Genomic DNA, 19,952 nt, shown 5'->3' with positions numbered 1-19,952 from the left:
AAACAGCTTTTTGTATAACATCCGCCGCATGTGGAAAGTTGGTAGGAACGGTGGAGATGACAACCGAGGTAGAAAGAAATTTGTGACATCATCTCACTGCCTTCAGATCCAGACCAAACAGGGCAGCAGTATGTGTCTGCTTTTCATTTAGTGCTCACTCCCCCCTCTTCCTCTTTTTCCTTCAGAGAGAAGTGGGAGGAATAGAGTGAGGTGGCAGAATTCCAAGAGTTTGGAAATTTGTCCCATCCCAGCCTGGAACTCGGCGCCACAACTCCTCTGGGTTGAGACCGGGAGAGTGACTGCTTGACTGCCTTTCCTAAAACCCTTTCCCCACCTTTCGGACCTTATCAAAAGGATAATGACCACTAGTCTGCTTGCTAGCATTTACATCTGATAGGTTATTATTCTTCAATTTAAGAAGCAAATAGTGTGGAGCGCCCGCAGCATCCGTTCAGGGTAAGGTTTTAAACCTTATTTTGTTGCATGCCGATTTTCGACCGCAGCATCAGTCTCCAGTCATGACATGCACGTGTATAATATATAATCACAGGGTTGTCAGTTTATATAGCGCGCTGTCACTTGGACTCGCCAGGCTATACTTAAGCGAGGGGCTAACGGTGAGTTGCACTTAAAAGTTTGGGCTCAAGAAATGCTGTTGCAATGGATAGGTGTGTCTGAACTTTCAACTGATACTGTACTGTAATGTATTTTCATGCTCCTGGACTGGTTTGGGTCAAATTAGTCTGTTTGAAAATCTTGAAAAAAGGTATATGAAATTCTTATTATGTTTATTTTGCCTCCATTTTGTTATACTTAACTTTTTCTGATGGAATTGCATCGTGTTATTATTTTTTTTAATGTTAATTAAAAATAGTGGATCACATTGACTCAGTGAGAAAATCTACAAAAAATATTTAAAAAAAATAATTCAGATGAAACATTTTTTTGGGCTTGTTTTTTTTTTGTGTTATTAAAAAACGTGTAACATTTGCTTTGTTTTTTTGTTTTTTCAAGCAAGTCAAACTGACAAATTTTGAAAATCTTGATAAAAATATCTTTTCAAAATTCTGATTAAATTTAATCGGGTTACATTTTTTTCTTATTAGAAAATAATAGTAAAATAAAATTAGCATTTTGTTATTATATGTTTTGGCTCACATTAACCTGTTTTGAAAAAACATTTTTAAAAAGTCATTAAATTTATTATGATTATGATTACTTATTTTTTCTTATCCAAAAAAATAATTGAAAAAAATAGAATTTACATTGTGTTATTATAGTTTTGGATAAGTAAACATAGTCACTCACATTAGCCTGTTTTGTTTTGTACATATTAATTTAAAATTCAGATCAAATACATTCTGAGGGCCTTTTTTTCTTATTTAAAAAAGTAATAATTCAAAATACTATCATTTGCATTGTGCTATTCTATTTTTTGATGATTACGTATACATCAGGTCATGAATATCTTTGGTTAGCCCTCATATTATATTGCAGGTATAAAGAGTAAAATTTACCTTAAAAATGAAAATGTTAGATATTTTTCCCATGTATACAACTTTTAGGTAAAAAACATACTTGCTGGTCTAATACTCTTTGTTGTATTAATATATTGTATGTAATTTTAAGCTATTTTAGATTTTTGACAGTTTTGTGATTAAACATGGAGCAGGTCACATTGATTTTGGGTTAAAACCAATGTCGCTGTTACGAGTCAAATTGACCTACTTAAAAAATAAAATGAAACCTAGCTTATAAAACAGTCATGTTTTTGTTATTTTCAAGGACCTAACATTTACAAGGACCTAATATGACATGCAGAACACAACTGGATGCTGAAGTTGGAATACGGTGACCTGCCTTTTGCATTGCGTGCAACTCCAGAAATAAATAAATTGCATTTTCGACACACTTCCAAGCTGCACAAAATCCTCACAGTTGCTTTGCAGATGAGTCTTTTTGGATGGGCGAGATTTTTCCACTGCAGCAGTCGCCCAAAACCACACCCTCCTCTCTCTCTCTTTCTCTCTCTCGTTCTCTCTTTCTCTTTCCTTTGAAAGAAGTGAGCAAGAGAATGGAAAAGTGTGGAGATGTCTTTTTTTCCACACAGCTAGCCAGATGAGACGTGTTTAGATGTGGAAAGAAGAGGAGGAGAATGAGGAAAAGGGGATGAAGGGGGGTGGATTGTGATGTGATAGTGGGCCAGTAGTGCTTTGAGAACCTTGTGTGACCTGTCAATCTTCCGTTTTACTGCGACGCACTATACTACCATAATTTGCTGCAGTCATAGAGTCAATCACAGGACACATAGACAAACATTTACCCCTGTGGACAGTTTTACAGTCATGAAAGTCACGTTTCCTCTTTTCATGTTCTTACAACAAATAAACTTTTATGGTGCCTCAACACGCCCCAAAGCGCATCCATTTTTGCAAGTGCATGTATTCTGATGAAAGTGTGTGTATTTTAGGGGTTCCGAACAAACCCCTCGCCAAAACTCGCTCACCCTTGAATGTTAGAAAATAATTAGCCCCCGACACCAATTTCACCCATCAACACAAAAGTTGTCCATCATCGTGGGACACACGCAAAAGTCTCAAGAACCCATGTGCGAAATTGAACAGGAAGTTGGCCATTTTGGTTTCAAACAGAAATTTTGGGCAAATTCCAGGGTTCGTACTTTGACAAACTCCTACTAGGAAATTCACCCAAACGAGCCAGAATTGGTAGCAGGTATGCCAGACAGATGGGTAACGCAAATTTTTTTACCGATGCCATCTAATGTGGAAGGACCTTGGCATAGAAATCTCTCACTCAGTTGCACCTCCTGGAATGTTGGAAAAAAATTCGCTCTCAACACTAGTTTCACACAACGACACGAAATTGGGCGGACATGTCTATCATAACAGGACGCACGAAAAAGTCTCAAGCACCCATGCCTAAAATTCAACATCTTGGTTTGAAACTTCCATTTTGGACAAACTACAGGGCTTGTCCTTTGAGAACTTTTTACGAGGGAATTAGGCTAAATGAACAACAACTGGAAGCGGGTGTTCTGGACAGATGAGTGACGCTATTAATGTGGGTGTAGCATAGCATCAAAGTTTGGGGACCATTTCAAGGAGTAGGACTACTGTATTCTTAAATGACCTGACCTAAACACAATAGAGCATGCTTTTTCCAAATGTTTAAAGCCATGCATCCTCCCCAATTGCCCATTTATCACTGCTTGCAGTTTTAATAGCTTTTTTGTATTGCGATTGATAGTACACACTTACTGTACATGCACAACGTGCTCACCGATGCCTCAGACTGGTGCAAAATCCGTTTGTTATTGACTTGCCCGTGATAAAACTGTTTTGATGTCTTTTTTGGCAAAAACATAATGTACACAACTAAACACACAAGTTTATTTAAACCTCACACTTCAACGGCGTAAGATCATGGAGTGAGTACCTTTGTGCGTGATCTCTTTGGCTGGTCGTCTATATGTGACCCGCGATTAACCAGCAACCAATCCATGGTGTACCCAGTTTCTCACCTAAAGTCAATTGGAATAAGCTCCAGGTCACCCCTAAATATAATGAAGATAAGCGGTTTAGAAAATGCATGGACAGAAGATAGGATGGCGAGAGAACTTAATTCAAATAGTCAACATATAAGCTTAATTACTTACACAGTTTTTATGTTGTTGATTTTTAATAATCAAGTAAATATACGCAATTCAAACACAACTGTTGGCTTCTATTTTTGGATATTTTTTTCTGGATTCAAACTTTTGCATCTGTTTTGTTTTCATAAACGTTAGTAGACATAAACTGCAAACTGCATTACAAAAATCACAAAAAAAACAAACAAACAAAAACAATGAGTAGCCTTATATTGTCCTATAAGATGTAAGATGTAGATACTAAGATGTAGAAAGAGGGACACTTTGCTCTGTGCTTCTAGTTTGTGTTCACATAATTTAGTGCCACCCCCTCTTGGATGCTCGTATTGTTGTTGGCAGAAGAACTCTTAACAAAGCATTTGAAGAAATACACTATAAATCAGCATGTTTAATGACAATTCCACTCTCTCATGCGCTCTCGCTTTTTTTTTTTTCCATGATGCAGCGCAGATGTGTGGAAACCTGGAGCGTTCTGAAAGCTTCTACTTTTTTTTATGGCAGTGACTATGGGTGTAAATCAGCAGAGAGCATTTCAACTGTTACTCGTCGGGTGGCGAAAACACAAAGATTATGCCATGTTTCAAATGTCTTCTTCCTGATTGTCGCCATCGCTGCCATCCCACGCCAATGTCACATCCTGACCTGTAGGCTAGCGTGAGGGCCGACGATGGGCACCGTTGTCCAGCCAGTGAACATCTGCTCCCTGTCAGACAGACTAACACAAAACAGCTGTGTCGAAAACTCCCCCTTGAGCTTGTAACTTTATCATGGAGCCTCCTGTCCGAGTCACATCCTTTAGCTGAGAGGCTGTACTCTAGTCTGGAATTGATTCATTCCCTTGCATTTTGTCAGTAGGTGGCAGTGTGGAGTTACAATTGCAGTTTCTATCGAGTTGGCTAATTATTTGTTTATAGGGACCTATTACTATAATTATTTTCTGTAAAGTTGCCAGAAGGTTGAAGGTAGGAGGTAATCAGCTCATGTGAAAATATCCAAATTTTTTTCATTGATACAATTATTTAACTATGAAAATTCCTGAGTCTGGGGTCTGGGCAGCATTGTGGACTTGTGTATAGTAGGTCTTCCTTCCAGTCAGTGGCCGTTTCTGGTATGTGCAATGTGTGGCCTCACAGGGCGGCATTTTTACCCCCCCAAAATGCTACGTCAAAATGCTTTTCTATTGGGATCCTGACATGTAAATCATTGGCATTTGTATGGGGAACTTGTGCCCCATTGTGTAGACATCTTCAAAGATTTCCTTAGTAAAGTGACGGACATTCCAGAACTTAATCGCCAACAGGGCAGGCTCAGTGCTGCGTAAGTTCAACGATGGGAGGAGTTGATGGAATCCCCCTGATGGGGTGGGGTGGGGGTGAACTGTCTGCCGGATAGGCAAACAAAATCACCCCTCCAATGGCTGCTTCAAACAAAAATGGCTGACTTCCTATTAAAGTTTGGGCACAGGTTCTTGAGACTTTTTTGTGCGTCCTGTTAGACATGTCCAACACATGTCGTATTGATTGGTGAAACTGGTATCGAGGGCTAAATTTGGTCTTATCTTTCCAGGGGCCACTCTAAAGGGAATTCACCCAAAGCATGGCTGCTTTCAAGTACAATGGCCAACTCCCTTATTCAAGCTGCGAGTAGTTATGACCGGGCCCTTGAAGCAAGCCCTGGAATTCGCCCAAAATGGCTGCTTCAGACCAAAATGGCCAACTACTTGTTATATTTCGGGCATTAGTCCCTGAGACTTTTTTTAATGTGTCCTATTACACACATTTTCTTCAAAACTTTGAAAGCATTATTAATGCAAACTTTAATAATAAATAATAATAATAAAGCTTGGCAATCTACCGTCGCCAATCTGTCTAGGATACCTGCTTCCGATTGGGGCTCATTTGGGCAAATTCCCTTGTAGGAGTTCATCAAAGTACAATAGACAAATTTCGTGCCGATCGGTGACACTGGTGTCAGGGGTTATATTTTTCTACCTTTACAAGCACCTTATCTTTGACCTCACCTTGTGCCCTCTTTTTCATGACAGATCTTTGAAATGATCATCAAACTGTGACACCAAACCCTCCCCCCAATATGAAACAGTGTAGTTGTGTCAGGGTTTTTTGGAGGGAATCATTATTATTATTATTATTTTTTAAATTGCGCATTCTGGCATGTTGAGGCCCTCAAAAAGGCAATTCATTTGCCATAATAATAGACAACGATTCCAAGGTTTCTTTGAACTGCCCTAATAAGGGAGAAATAGTTGTTGGGAGTTGCTGAGACGTCTTAGGTGTAGAAGCATTTGACACACCCAGGGATTTATTCCATTCATTAAAAATAAAAGCTTTTCCTTCCTGACACTTTTCCTATACAGATAAGGCACAATTTACTCAGTAGACCTTCTAGAAAATTTGGGGGGAAAAAACAGCCCCCAACACTTGCTTCACTGGTCAAAACGAAATTTTGTGGACATCCCCCCCAGACACCAGTTTGGCCAAGTGACACAGAACGGGGTACAGTACACACATCCATCGTGGCAGGACGAACAAAAACGTCTCAAGGACCCAATGTCCAAAATTGAACAGGGAGTTGGCCATTGTACTTGCAACATTTTGTTTCTGTTACGTGCGACATTATGTGTGCAGTCTGCTCCGTTCAGTGTGTGTATGCATGTGAGTGTGTAGTCCGTTGCAATCCCTCCTGAACACTTCACAAATTGTAATAGTTGTAGCCTGGAGTATCTTGCCCTGGGAGTGCTTACTGACCTGCTTAAAAATACGAAATATGTCCTTGTCAGCATGTTACATAACCGGTAGATTACTTATACCATGTCCATGCACACACACAAAGTGGTCAGCACTGTTGCCTCACAGCGAGAGAGGGTTCCGGTATGTGTGGTTTGAGGTTTTCTGTGTGGAGTTTGCATGTTCTCATTCTGCCAGCATTGATTTCTACATATACATACATAGATACATCCATAAAAAATAAAAAAATAAATCACAGTAGGTTAATTGGAAATTGTCCATTGGTGTGAATGTGAAATGCCTTTGCATCAGCCATCCACACACATAAATCTTTTTTAGTATTATGTCATTTCCACAAATGTTTGTACGGGTAATTTGCTAGAAAAAGGACCTTACATTTGGGGGTTATGGTGCCACCTCCTGATTTAGCATGTACTTGACAGTCAGCAAATGTGAGTTCATGTGGACTAATGCCATTTCCTATTAAACATGAATTAGTTGCCAAGTCAAGTAAACAATTCATTAATTGCTGATTAACAAAGTCCAGACTGATCTGACCCGTCCGATATGCTGTCTTCTTAACTAAATCAAAATTTCCTTTTTCCCTGTTTTTCTTGTAAAGATGACGAGGCATCGGTTGATACCGCTATGCGCCCTCCTGGGGGTCCTGTTCTCAGGATTTCTCCCGAAACTCGATGCTCAGGATGGTAAGTTGAACTCCAATGAGTCCAGTTGAATTTTACAGGTGATTCTCAACAGTGGCGATGCCCTCTCGAAATTGCTAACATTTTTCTGAAAATTAAGCCCCTGAAGTCAGTTCCACTTACTGTAGCTGTATGACATTTGCTAGTCAGGTCTATCGTGAATAGACCCGCAAAAATGACACAGGAAGTCCACCATTTTGCTTTGAAGCAGCTATTTTAGGCTCATTTGGGCCATTTCTAGGAGCCCTTGAAAAGTGAACACCAGAGATTTGTTTGATTGCTACCAAATAGGAACAATGTATACTACGGCTAGACAGATTAGCAGTGCTAAATTGCCAAACATTTGCATTTTTGTCATTGCATCTTTGACGACTCGCCATAAAAACGAAAACTCTAATAAGTCAACTCCACAAGTTCAGAATTTGACCAAGTGTTTTAGGCGCACCCTACTGGGAGAAATCCATACTTACTATACTTTTGAGGCCTCCAGTTTGCGAACCTTCATGATTACAGTAATCCCCTGCTATTTGCAAGGAAAAGGAGCGAGTAATTGACGTGTTTATAATTGCCTATATTAACAGTTCAAACTATAAACATAGCACAAACTATGATATCAAAACACTTTCATATCATTTCAAACATGTCTTACAGCACTACCGTTAAAATTAAATGGCTTACAGAAGTCAGAAGTGCGTGTGTACATGCTCACGCAGCGAAGACTCTCAAACTTCCAATAAGAGCCCAGGTTAAACTTCTTTGGGTTAAGCCTCGTATCTCATTTGAGATGTAGCATTTCAGCATACTTCCTTGACACCAAGTGCTATACTAATTTCCGATATAGATAGCTTTGGTGGCATCTTGTAGCATCTTAGGTTGTTTCAGAAAGAGCCCAACAAACATCAATAGTTGGGTTAAAGTTGCACAGAAAAAAACACGAATGGGTGAATTTGTGAATAGTGAGCCGCAAATATGCAGGGGATTACGATATATTATTAAACAACAGCTAGGAATGTTCATATTAAACTCATAAAAGAGTGGAATTGGTCATTAATATTGTCCTCCACACCGATCTTTTCTCTTTTTGAAGATTGTGCAAGCGATTTGGCAGCTGATGTATACTTTCTAGTGGATTCGTCGTGGAGTATGGGAAAGGAGAATTTTGAGTGTCAGACATTTTCTGTACAGTACGATACAAGCATTGGACCAGGTCGGAGGGGGGAGATTCAAATTTGCTTTAGTGCAGTACAACACCAAGCCGCAAACCGAGTTCCACCTCCAGAGGTACCCGACAACGCAGGGAGTCCTGGCGCACGTCAAGGCTATGTCGTATCACGGCGGGGGCACCCGGACGGGCCTGGGCCTGGACTTCCTGATCCGCAGCCATTTGAACAGCGCTTCCGGCAGCCGGGCTAGCGAAGGAGCGGCACAGGTGGCGGTGGTGCTAACGGACGGCCGCTCGCAGGACGACGTGGTCGAACCGGCGCAAGTGCTGCGAATGGCCGGCGTGGAGGTGTTTGCAGTCGGAGTTCAGGACGCTGTTGACTGGGAGCTCAGGGAGATTGCTAGCCAACCTCGTCAAAGTCATATGTTCAGTGTAGACTCTTTTCTGGCCTTGCGGGATCTGAGCCAAGATTTAGTAGGTTTTAGATTTAGTGGGTTTTTGCGATGCAGTGGCACAGTCGTGGGGTTCTCCGATGACGAACGAAGCCCCCGGGGCTAGAGGAGGGACAGGTAATGAAATGGGACAGTCGTCCACTATCATACTAATGTGTCCGCATGTGCCGGATGGACTCCGTTGCACATGTGGCTGACTTTTTATTATTAACACAATCAGATACACTTTACCTACAGTAACCTTTCATTATCTACAAAAATTAACATCACTTGCTATGTTTACTTTTAGAAAACCCCTCAGATGCATGTGTTTGAGAGCCACATGTCTACACCCAACAAATTCTGTTTGGTACTTGAAAACATTGAATCGTAAATATTTTGGTCCTTCAGGTTTGAAATATGCCAGTTATTTACATTATCTGTTATTATCAATCACATAATTAACCCTCCTGTTACCTTACGTTATATTTTTTACCCCAGCAAAATACACCCCCAGAAAATGATTAGAAATACATTTGTTTTTTTCCCCCATCCAAGTTCATGCGGCAGTTACTTTGTTTGTTTGTTGCCTACCTAACTAGCCCTAAATATGTTTCATATATTCTCCCAGGGGAACTTCCCAAAGACTACCCAGTCTCTCCATTAAATTACAACGTAAGAAAAGTCATTAAATATGACTCAAGACGTTGGATGGGGTCAAATTGACCCCAAAGATGATAGGAGGGTTAAGAGCTCACATAATATATATTGATACCACAACAGCACATCAGCACTTCTACACCAATCAGTGATCTTTTAACAATTGCTAACCACTCACCACCACTTGCTTATGTGTCCTGTACATGTTTGCCCTTATCCATCACAATGTCTAAATGTTTGGTTTTTATTATTATTATTATTTCTTTTTTTAAGTGTAACATTGTGTATCTGAGACAGTGATGAATCTGACTGGTCTCCATTCTGACACTGCTGAAGAAGTACTAAAAAACAAGTCAGTTGGGCCCATAGGTTGACCCGTGGCAATTATTTTAATAGTTACTTCACAATGCAGATGTGTAACCAAATTCAGTAAGTACTGACTTCAAAGGAAAATAAATGAAATGGAAATTGATGATAAAGTCGATCGAGCCGAGAGGTCGATACATGGTAAGTTTTGGAATACTAAATATTAAGAGCTATGGAACAAAACTGACTAAGTACAAACATCAGCACACAAAAGGATGAGCCAGCAGGTCATTACTGGTCACTTTATCTGAGGTCCATAACACGAGTCTGCATGGTTGGCTGAAACCATGGAGTTTGTACAAGAAACGCATTGTATCAACGTCATCATCAAAATAGATCGTTTTCCTCTGTCGCAATAAAATATACATTCGTACAGTATGTTAGTGTTTTGCTCATCATTATTCCCAGACGAAGATAGAAAGGCATATTTTCCCCAGCCTATTGTTTTCCCCATCATGATTACTGTAGATACACTTTTGCCCAAGAGCGCTTGAACAGTGAAGCCAATTTCTGACTGAAAACATTTGGGTTTGACATCAAAAGATGAATATGAGACAAGAGCAACATTACATCCATCCATCCATTTTCTGTACCTCTTATCCTTACAATGGAACCTCGTTTTTCGTATCCACTAGTTTTGGTATGATTCACCAATTTATTAATTTTTAAATCTAAATTTTGTCCCCGTTTTCGAACATTTGCTTGGTTTTTGTACTAGGAATAAAAAACGTGTGATTAGGCCATTGAATTCCCAGAAAAGGTGCACGTTCATCCGAAGCATTTCATAGGTTGTGTATAAAGGGTTCAACGGACAGCAAGGCGTATTCCATGTACCCCGCCTCCTGCCCGATGATAGCTGGGATAGGCTCCAGCGCTCCCGCGACTCTTGTGAGGAGAAGCGGCTCAGAAAATGGATGGATGGATGGATGGATGGAAATCCGACTTTCAGGAACATGATATTTACGAAATCCAAGGTTCCACTGTATGTACTGTTGTATCCAATACACAACTTCTCTCAGCTTCACAATGACTTGTTTGTCCACCCCATGGATAGTGTGTGTAAGTGTGTGCGTGTGTGTGTGGTTGAGGGGCAGGAGGGTTTGATTTGAACTATGTGAAGCACTTTGAGTTGCATTTCACTGCATGAAAAGTGCTTTATAAATAAAATTAGACTGATTGATTGATGTTCCAATACTTGTGCTCACATGAAAAGTGGATGGTTTCACCAAAAGTTGTGTATCCGATCCAGAACTCGTCGCTCTTTTGTCTCATATTCATCTTTTGGTGTCAGAGCCAAATGTTTTCAGTTCACGGCAACGATAAAGGAAATGCTCTGTTTCAATATTTTTGCAGAGGAGTGTATGTTCTATTCTATTTTCCCCAAATCCAGGCAAATGTGTAAAATTGTCACTTTAGTTATTGGTAGCTTCCTTTGAACTCATCTAAACTAACAAGACCTGCAAATTGGTCAAGTATGCGAGCCACATGTTAAGTCATTGTGAAACCAAACACCACATTCTAATCTACGTTTTGGAGTAATCTACTAAAGACAGCTCACAACTGGAATCACTTGGGCAAATCTCCTTGGTTCAGCCGACATGCAGCATGATGTTTTTTTGCAATGATTTGTTCACACTGAATGTGACTTGACACCCAAGATTCTTTCCCTACTTTTTCACCGTTAACCCTTTCACAAGTTCCATTTTGTTCTGTTTCTCTCTCTCTCTCTCCCCCCTTAAAGCGCAAGATTCCGCAGACCTTGTACTCTTAATTGATGGATCGCAGAACGTTGGAGCAGCAAACTTTCCATACGTGCGTGATTTGGCGTTGAGAATCATTGAGCGCCTCGATGTGGGCAGAGAGACCGTTCGGGTGGCCTTAGCCCTGTACCACGCCAACCCAGAGATTAAGTTCTATCTCAGTAGCTATGACAGCAAAGCGTCCGTCCTGGAGGCTGTGAAGGAACTTAAATACTCAGGGACTCCTCAATCTAACCTGGGCCTGGCCTTGGAGGAAGTAGCCCAGAGCCTTTTGAGCGAATCAGCAGGGGGCAGGGCAGAGGAGGGCATACCCCAGATGGTGGTTGTTATCAGTGCTGGGCCATCCACTGATGATACCGGTGCTGGTGACCGAGCCCTTAGGAGGGCCGGAGTTATCACGTTTGGGGTGGTCATCGGTAACACTGCCACTGGAGATGTGGAAGCAGTCGCTACCGATAGGTCGTTTGTCCTGTCGGCCCCTGATTTCAGAACAGTGGCGAGCGTGGGTGACCAGCTGTCACCGTTGGTTCAGGGTGTGGTCCAGCGCACCATTATAGTACAGAATGAGTTCACAGAAGGTAGGTAACTTTTCTGTAATTGTGGTTATTGTTTTTTTTTTTTTTTTTTTTTTTAAAGATTTTGCTCTTACCTAAAAATCCTTCGACAGCTTGCATCCAATGGTCCTTAAACTGTGAGCTAGACATAATCATGTGCTATTGTTTTATTTTGTAAAACTGCAAATCTGAAAATTTCTGGATAACAATAATAATGATGTTTTTTTGGGCGTCAACAATATCATTTGGTTTAAATACTTTCTACATACTTGTCTATTGAAGAAACAGTCAAATTGATTTGGGCAGTTATTGCTCTTGATTTCGGGCAACTGGGGAATAAACCTTACTTTAGGCTGTGGTAAAGATGATATAGTTAATGCGTCATTATAATTATTAATATTAGCTGGCTCAAATATGGGTATAAAAAGTTTAGTGTGACATTCCTCATTTCAACGTCAACATCGAGATCTGGCAGAAATCAAAAGAGTCTGCATTAAAGTGCTCCCCAATGCCGGATACTGTATTGTATTTTTACTGTACTGTACAGGTGGTCTGATAAATTTGTTAATCCAGCTATATAAAGTTTTTCTATTGTGGACTCTTAAAAAAAACATTTTGGTAACTATCAATGTTCATTTAGGGCAGCTTTGGAAAAAGCCTTTCATTTTGTCGTTGAAATTACATTTTTAATGTTAAATAATAATAATTATTATTCATTCATCCATCTTCCGTTCCGCTTATCCTCCCTAGGGTCACGGGCGTACTGGAGCCTATCCCAGCTATCGTTGGGCGAGAGGCGGGGTACACCCTGAACTGGTCGCCAGCCAACTGCACGGCACATATAAACAAACAATCATTGGCACTCACATTCACACCTACGGGCAATTTAGAGTCTTCAATTAACCTACCATGCATGTTTTGGGGATGTGGGAGGAAACCGGAGTACCCGGAGAAAACCCACGCAGGCACGGGGAGAACATGCAAACTCCATACAGGCGAGGCCGGATTTGAACGCGGGTCCTCAGAACTGTGAGGCAGACGTGCTGACCAGTCGGTCACCGCACTGCCATTATTATTGTTATTATTATCTGGCTTAAATTTGATAATAAACAAGGTGACTTTGAAATTCGTTATTGTTGTTATAAATAAAACAAGATTTTCACATTGGAAAACCCCACACTGAAGCACTTCACAAAGCCAGAGTCTTCTCGTTTTTATGACAGGTGGTCTAATAGATTTGTTAACCACTGTCTCATTGAAGCAAGCATCCAGTGTAAAAAAAAAATAAATTATATATACATAGATACATATATATACCCGCGACCCTAGTGAGGATAAACGGAACGGAAGATGGATGAATGAATGAAATGAATGGGGGGGAGTGTCTGCATTTAAAGCAATTCATGATGCTGGATGCTGTCTTTTTGTTTTTGTGACAGGTGGTCTAATAAAGAGGGCATTCAGCATTGTAAAGTGCTTTAATGCGGGCGCTAGCCCCCCCTCCCAAAAAAACCCCACAAAAAAATCACCTCAATTTGGGTGGTGGTTAAGCACTGTACATGGTGACACAATGAAAGGAACCTAAATGGCTAATGATTATAATGGGGACTTAGCAATGCTACTAGCATTAAAAGGAGAACTCATCAAAGTTGTACTTAATTTTGAGTCTCCTATTGATCTATGTTCTCTCCTCACCAGCCTTGGCCGTTGGAGAAAGAGACATCATTTTCCTCCTTGACAGCACAATGGGTGGCACAGTTATCAACTCCGTACGTGAATACATCCGGAAGTTCATCGACATCATGCCCATTGGCCCGGACGGTGTGCAAGTGGGTTTGGCCCAGTTCAGCAACGTCCCGCGACTGGAGATGGACCTCAACTCCTACGGATCCAAGGATGAACTAACGAGCGCTTTGGGTCGAATCAAACCCAGACAGGGCCAGGCGGTCAACATCGGGGCGGCTTTGGACTTTGTGAGGACTGACATGCTCCGGCCTGACAAGGGCAGTCGCCTTCAACGAGGCGTCCCGCAGCTTTTGCTCCTGATGACCACGAAAAGGTCCGCTGATGATGTGAGAGGGCCGGCCAGGGCTCTGCTGCAAATGGGCGTGCTGACCTTGGCCGCCGGTTCGAAGACGGCCGAGGAGCAAGAGCTAAAGGAGATTGCCTTTGACGAGAGTGTCGTGTTCATGATGAAGGACTTCCGTATGCTACATCGCAACCCGAATCCGATCATGAACGCACTTTCTACTTTGGCTGGTATCGTGGTGACTGAAGTGCCCACTGAGCCAGGTAAGGCTTTGTCCTCCAAACACATCCATACATTTCATACGTTCATCCATTTTCTATAGCTCTAGTCCTCAATAACAACAATAAATAAAATATCTTAGATAAATAAAAAACATATAAATAAACTGACTCAGTTCACAAAAAATGCACTTAAACAAATATTAAACATTTGGCATAGAGGTATGGAGAGTCATTAACCCATTAAAGAGGCCAAAAAATGTCTTGTAAATTCGATACACCACAGAGAAGTGTTTTTATAAAGCCAAAAAATAAAGCTCTCAAGTCTGAAATCCTGAAAAATAAGGCTCTCCCTCAAGCTGCAGGACTGTGTGCAGAGGGGGGTAAAGTAGCCTAATATTGTTATCAAGTTAGAGTACTGTTACTTTAGAATAATATGACTCAAGTAAAAGTAAATAGTAGTCCTCAAAATAATTACTTGAGTAAGAATAACAAAGTATATCGTGAAAAGACTACTCAAGTACTCAGTAACTGAGTAACTTATGATATATTTTTTTAAACGAGCATAAACATCAAATAAACGAAAAATATTTAAATAAAATATGCATGTGCAAAGTCAGATGTTTCTGAACAATATCACATCATCTAAAATACAATAAAGAAAATATTTATAAAATAATAAATTAAGGCAAATTCAGCTTCAGGAAATTGTCTCTACTATTTTGTGTCAACTTATTAAACAGCACAGTAGGCTCACCAGGCAGAGATTACAAAAACAGGAACAAGGCTGCAGTGGATCTAAAAAGTCTACACACCTCTGTTCAAATGCCATCTTTTATGTGATGTAAAAGAATTTAGACCAAAATAAATAATTTTGAAACTTTTTCCACCATTAATGTGACCTAAAATTTGTACAACTCAATTGATTCTTTCTTTTTGAAAGGGGAGCTGAAAATAAACAACTGAAATATTCTTGTATATGATTGACTTGAACTTGGGGTTTAACTTGCTGCCTGCCTTCTTGGCCTGGTCACCATTACAAAAGAGATTATCTGTCTCAACTGGTCTTTTACCTAGTTAAACAAAGTTGATATAAAACAAAAATAAACCTGGTTGCACGAAGGTGCACTCCCTCTTATAAATGGGATGTGGCTGAGTTCAGGAGTAACCAGTCACATTCAAACTCATGTTAAATGGGAGTCCACACACACCTGCCACCATTTCATTTTTTAAGTGCCAAAAAACCAACAACACATGCATAAGGCCTTACAGAAACATTAATTGCTTCATTATTTTTATGAAGAAGCTGTTGGTTGTACAAATGTATTGACAAAGCATAGACGTTTTACGCGATCATTTTTGGTACTTGCACTTCAACTGTAGTGTGTGCGAGTGAGCGATTACACCACGGCAAAGATGCATGTTTAACAGTTACTTATGACCATAAGATAAAGCTAATGTTGCCAAAACAAAACATCAAAATCTTACCACAAGATGTTTTCTCAAGTTTGAAGTGGGCTGAAATATCCAAGTTTAGCCAGTTATAAGACTGCACTGGATGATAAAGCTGTTATTCTTCCAAGTCTTAAATGCATGAGACAGGACTCCCCGTCAAAAAATGCCAATTTCATGTCTTCTCTTTAAAGAGGCTGAAAAGTGTGCTGAAATTCCTGATCATTGGGGTATTCTAATGAAAGTCTGTCCCAGACAAGTTTTGATTTGTGGGAAAAAAGCATAATATGCAGGTTCAGAAAACATTGGTTTAATATTCTTTAATTTGGTATTTTTTCTTTTCCTCAGTGGTGGAAATAACAACGGTGCAGACTCAAAAAGTGGTCAGAGACATTGTCTTCCTTGTGGATGGCTCTAACTACATCGGCAGCAATAACTTCCCATACGTGCGGGACTTCATGATTAATGTGGTCAATCAACTGGAAGTAAACCCTGAGAGGGTCCAAATTGGCCTCATGCAATTTGCCGAGCAGCCCAAAATTGAGTTTTATCTCAACACCCCACGTGACAGGCAAGATGTCGTGGACAGGATCACGCAACTCAGACTGACCGGAGGCTCTGTTTTAAACACGGGTGCAGCCATGGAATACGCTCTTCGCAACATGTTCAGTACGTCAGCGGGCTCACGCAAGAGACAAGGAGTCCAGCAGGTGCTGGTCCTCATCACAGGTGGTCCGGCCCAGGATGAGATGAAGAGTGTGGCTGACAAGCTGGCTCTTGAAGGCGTTCTGACCTTTGTGGTTAGTTCTGGGCAAGCAGACCAGGCCGTGCTACAAACGGTAGCCTTTGTTCCAGACTTGGCTTATCATGAGTCAAGTTTCTCTTATTTGCCAGCAATGGCTGAACAAATCATGCCAAAGTTAATAGCGGTCGTCGGTGACACGGACTTGTCAACAGTTACTGAAGAACCCGGTGAGTTTTTTTGTGTCTGAGACATTTAAACTTATTAAAAAAAAAACACTTTTTAAACACATTGAAAGTGAGAAAATTATACATTTAAACTTATTTTAAAAAAAACACTTTTTAAACACATTGAAAGTGAGAAAATTATATGGACAAACCACAATAGTTGTACCGCGTATTTAGCGGGCGATTTTTGCAGTGTTGAGAAAGTTCATTTTCTATGCAAACAAGTTCAAAGTTCAGTTCATGCTTCCAAAAATCAACTAGTTCAGTTCATAATTCAAAATTTTGAACTAAGTTTACTGTTCCAAAAATGAACTACTTCATAGTTTCACTTTTTTTTTCCTACCTGTATATGTTGCTGACGGGCTATTACCCACAAAATACTGGCATTCCATTTCCCCATTGTTGCCACCCATTCAGTCCACACTCATAGCCAGCTGCAGCTTTCACCCTGCAATCTCAAAAACATGAGGAAAAATTATTTTTTTTTTTAAATGAATTAAAACAAAAGCATGACTTTTGTCCTTATTGTACAAAAAAATTAAAAAAATTAAATAAAAAAAAAAACATGCCACACAGTATGACAAGAATGATGGTGAAAGGACATTGATTGCTTCGCATTCCTAGCAGCTCTGGCTAACTATACTATAACAAAATATTTGATCTGATCTAGTCTTATATTACAAAACAAAATAAAGTCCATATTATGAGAGTGTGATCACACAGTTTTAACTAAAGCATTCTGATACAAATAATTTTCCTTTCAAAGAACACATTCTTTCCCATTTACAGAGTGCTCCTGAGCACATCTCACACATATAAACATGAATGGGGGCCGCACTGAATCAGTTGCCCATATGGTGTTTATACCCCCGACATATGAAGGCTCGTATATATGTAGTGTGTTCAGACGGGTTTTGTCCTGGAAGTCCCTGACAAAGCCTGGCACTCTTGAATGAAACTGAACTTTCATTCTAAAACTGTTCACAGACACCAGAATGAGCACATTGTCATTAACGTTTGTCAGTCAGAAATGAACTAAGTTCAGTTCACATTTGCCCATAACATGAACAAGTTAATGAACCTTCATTCAGCTACAACACCAGATTTTTGTATATGATTCCTTGGTAAAATTCAATTGAGTTTTATTATTTCTGACTTGTTTTCCACAGTGGTTTCCGGATCTGAAAGGGATGTTGCCTTCCTTATTGATGGCACCGACTTCGTTCGGTCAGACTTTGCTTACGTCCGGGATTTTATCCTTAAGGTTATTGAACCGCTTGACATCGGAAGTGACAAAGTGCGAGTTGCGGTGGTTCAGCACAGCGAGAGGCCAACTCCTAATTTCTACCTGAACACTTATCAGACCAAAGAGGAGGTTGTCAGAGCTGTCAGTCAAATGGCACTGGCCGGAGGACGCAGTCTCAACACGGGATCAGCTCTGAAGTTCATGCGGGACACTATCTTGTCCGAGAGACACGGCAGCCGCAGAGCGCGGAGTGTTCCGCAGTTTTTGATTGTTCTGACCGGAAGAAGATCCAGGGACAACGTGAAGGAGCCTGCCAGTGTACTGAAGACCGAGGGGGTTGTACCATTTGGCGTCGGTGTCAAAGATGCAGACCAAAGGCAGATCGAAGAGATTTCGCACAACCCTTCATTTGCCTTCAAAGTGAAGGAATTCAACGAACTCGGCACTGTCCCTCAACAACTTAATACCTTTGTGGGCCTTCCAAGAGCTGAACTAGACACCGTCCTGCGAGAAGGTAAGAAAAAAAACACTTATTTCTGCTGTTTGCTCAAGGGTTTCCTAAAAATCTCCATATATTTTTTCCATTTATAGTACAAGGTCATGCTGTAAAAAGAGATATTGTATTTCTACTGGATGGCTCTGAAAAGACCAGAAACGGGTTTTCAGACATAAAACTCTTTCTTAAGAGCATAGTGGAGAGTCTCTATGTCAGTGAGAACCAAGACAGAGTGTCTGTTGTTCAGTTTGCCGATAAGCCCAATGTCAACTTCTATCTGAACTCCCACAAGACTGAGAGTGACATTATGAACGTCATTGACAATTTAAGGCATGGTGGTGGTGGGGAGCGCCTTAATGTTGGGGCGGCACTGCAGTTTGTAAGACACAGCGTCTTTACTTCCTCCTCTGGCAGCAGGAGGCTGGAAGGCGTGCCACAGATTTTGATTCTTTTAGCTACCAACCCTTCCACCGATGACATAAAGATCCCAGCTCTCGCTCTTAAGGACCATGAAATTGTATCCCTGGGGGTTGCAGTGGGTGATGCCAATTTTTCAGACTTGGAAACGGTTACCTTTGAACCTGGTTTCATATACAAGATCACCCGTGTTTCCGAGTTGCCCTCAATCGAATCTAAACTTGTTGCTGCGCTGAATGCATATAAAGACGCCACAGAATCCACATCTGGTTTAATAGGTAAGAATCCCATTTACTGCTTTCATGAAATCTAATGATTCTGCACAATTGTCTTAATACGTGTTTTGCATTAGACAATATGAAACTCACTGAATTTTATAGACTATATACTCTGTATACTATTTTCTGTCTTAGTCTTTCAGCGATGGAGTTCTTTTTACAAGTCCAACCACACGATTCCTTTTAGATTTTCACATACTAGGAACAAAAACATAAAGGACTTCACCTTTCATTCCCTGCACACTTGTCTCTGAATGATCTTTATATGTATTTACACACTGAACGCAGGCCGCACTAAGAGGGACATCGTGTTCCTTCTCGACGGTTCGGACGCCTCTAGAAATGGATTACCGGCTATTCGGGAGTTCATCAGAAGAATGGTAGAAGAGCTGGACATTGATGATGATAAGGTCAGAGTGGCCGTCCTTCAGTATAGTGATGACACCAGTATTTACTTCAACTTGACGGCCCACGGTTCCAAACGAGCCATCATCTATGCTGTTAGAAGCCTTCGGCATAAAGGCGGGAGACTGAGAAACACAGGAGCTGCACTTGAGTTTGTGCGGGATTTCATTTTCAACGCTGCCTCCGGAAGCAGAGTTGCCCAGGGAGTCCCTCAGATTTTGTTTTTATTGAGTGGAGGCGAATCCGACGACGACATTTCTGGAGCTGCAGCTGACCTCCAACAAATGGGCGTTTTGTCTTTTGCTATTGGAATGAAAAACGGAAAACAAGAGGAGCTAGAGGAAATTGCCTCCTCTTCCGCTTATATTTTTAATTTGCCTGTTTTCGGTGA

General features: G+C 40.7%; 1 protein-coding gene across 3 annotated transcripts in view; it reads left to right on the top strand.

Moving 5' to 3' along the window:
- Positions 1-264: 264 nt before the first annotated feature.
- LOC133486415 (collagen alpha-3(VI) chain-like) overlaps positions 265-19,952 on the top strand; it is a 105,838-nt gene continuing 86,150 nt past the window's right edge. The window contains exons 1-6 of one of the 3 annotated variants that reach the window (XM_061791493.1): positions 265-456; positions 7,037-7,121; positions 11,479-12,075; positions 13,750-14,343; positions 16,099-16,722; positions 17,889-18,479. In XM_061791493.1, coding sequence (XP_061647477.1) covers positions 7,037-7,121; positions 11,479-12,075; positions 13,750-14,343; positions 16,099-16,722; positions 17,889-18,479 — 2,491 coding nt within the window. In that variant the 5' untranslated portion in view covers positions 265-456. Of the gene's footprint in view, positions 457-7,036; positions 7,122-8,797; positions 8,850-11,478; positions 12,076-13,749; positions 14,344-16,098; positions 16,723-17,888; positions 18,480-19,952 lie in introns of those variants that run through there. The other 2 variants (XM_061791496.1, XM_061791495.1) reach the window with 2 other exon arrangements.

Source organism: Phyllopteryx taeniolatus, chromosome 12, assembly GCF_024500385.1.
Source record: "Phyllopteryx taeniolatus isolate TA_2022b chromosome 12, UOR_Ptae_1.2, whole genome shotgun sequence".
Lineage (NCBI taxonomy): Eukaryota > Metazoa > Chordata > Actinopteri > Syngnathiformes > Syngnathidae > Phyllopteryx > Phyllopteryx taeniolatus.
The sequence above is the reverse complement of the archived record's forward strand: the minus strand, read 5'-3'. Positions and strand labels throughout refer to the sequence as shown.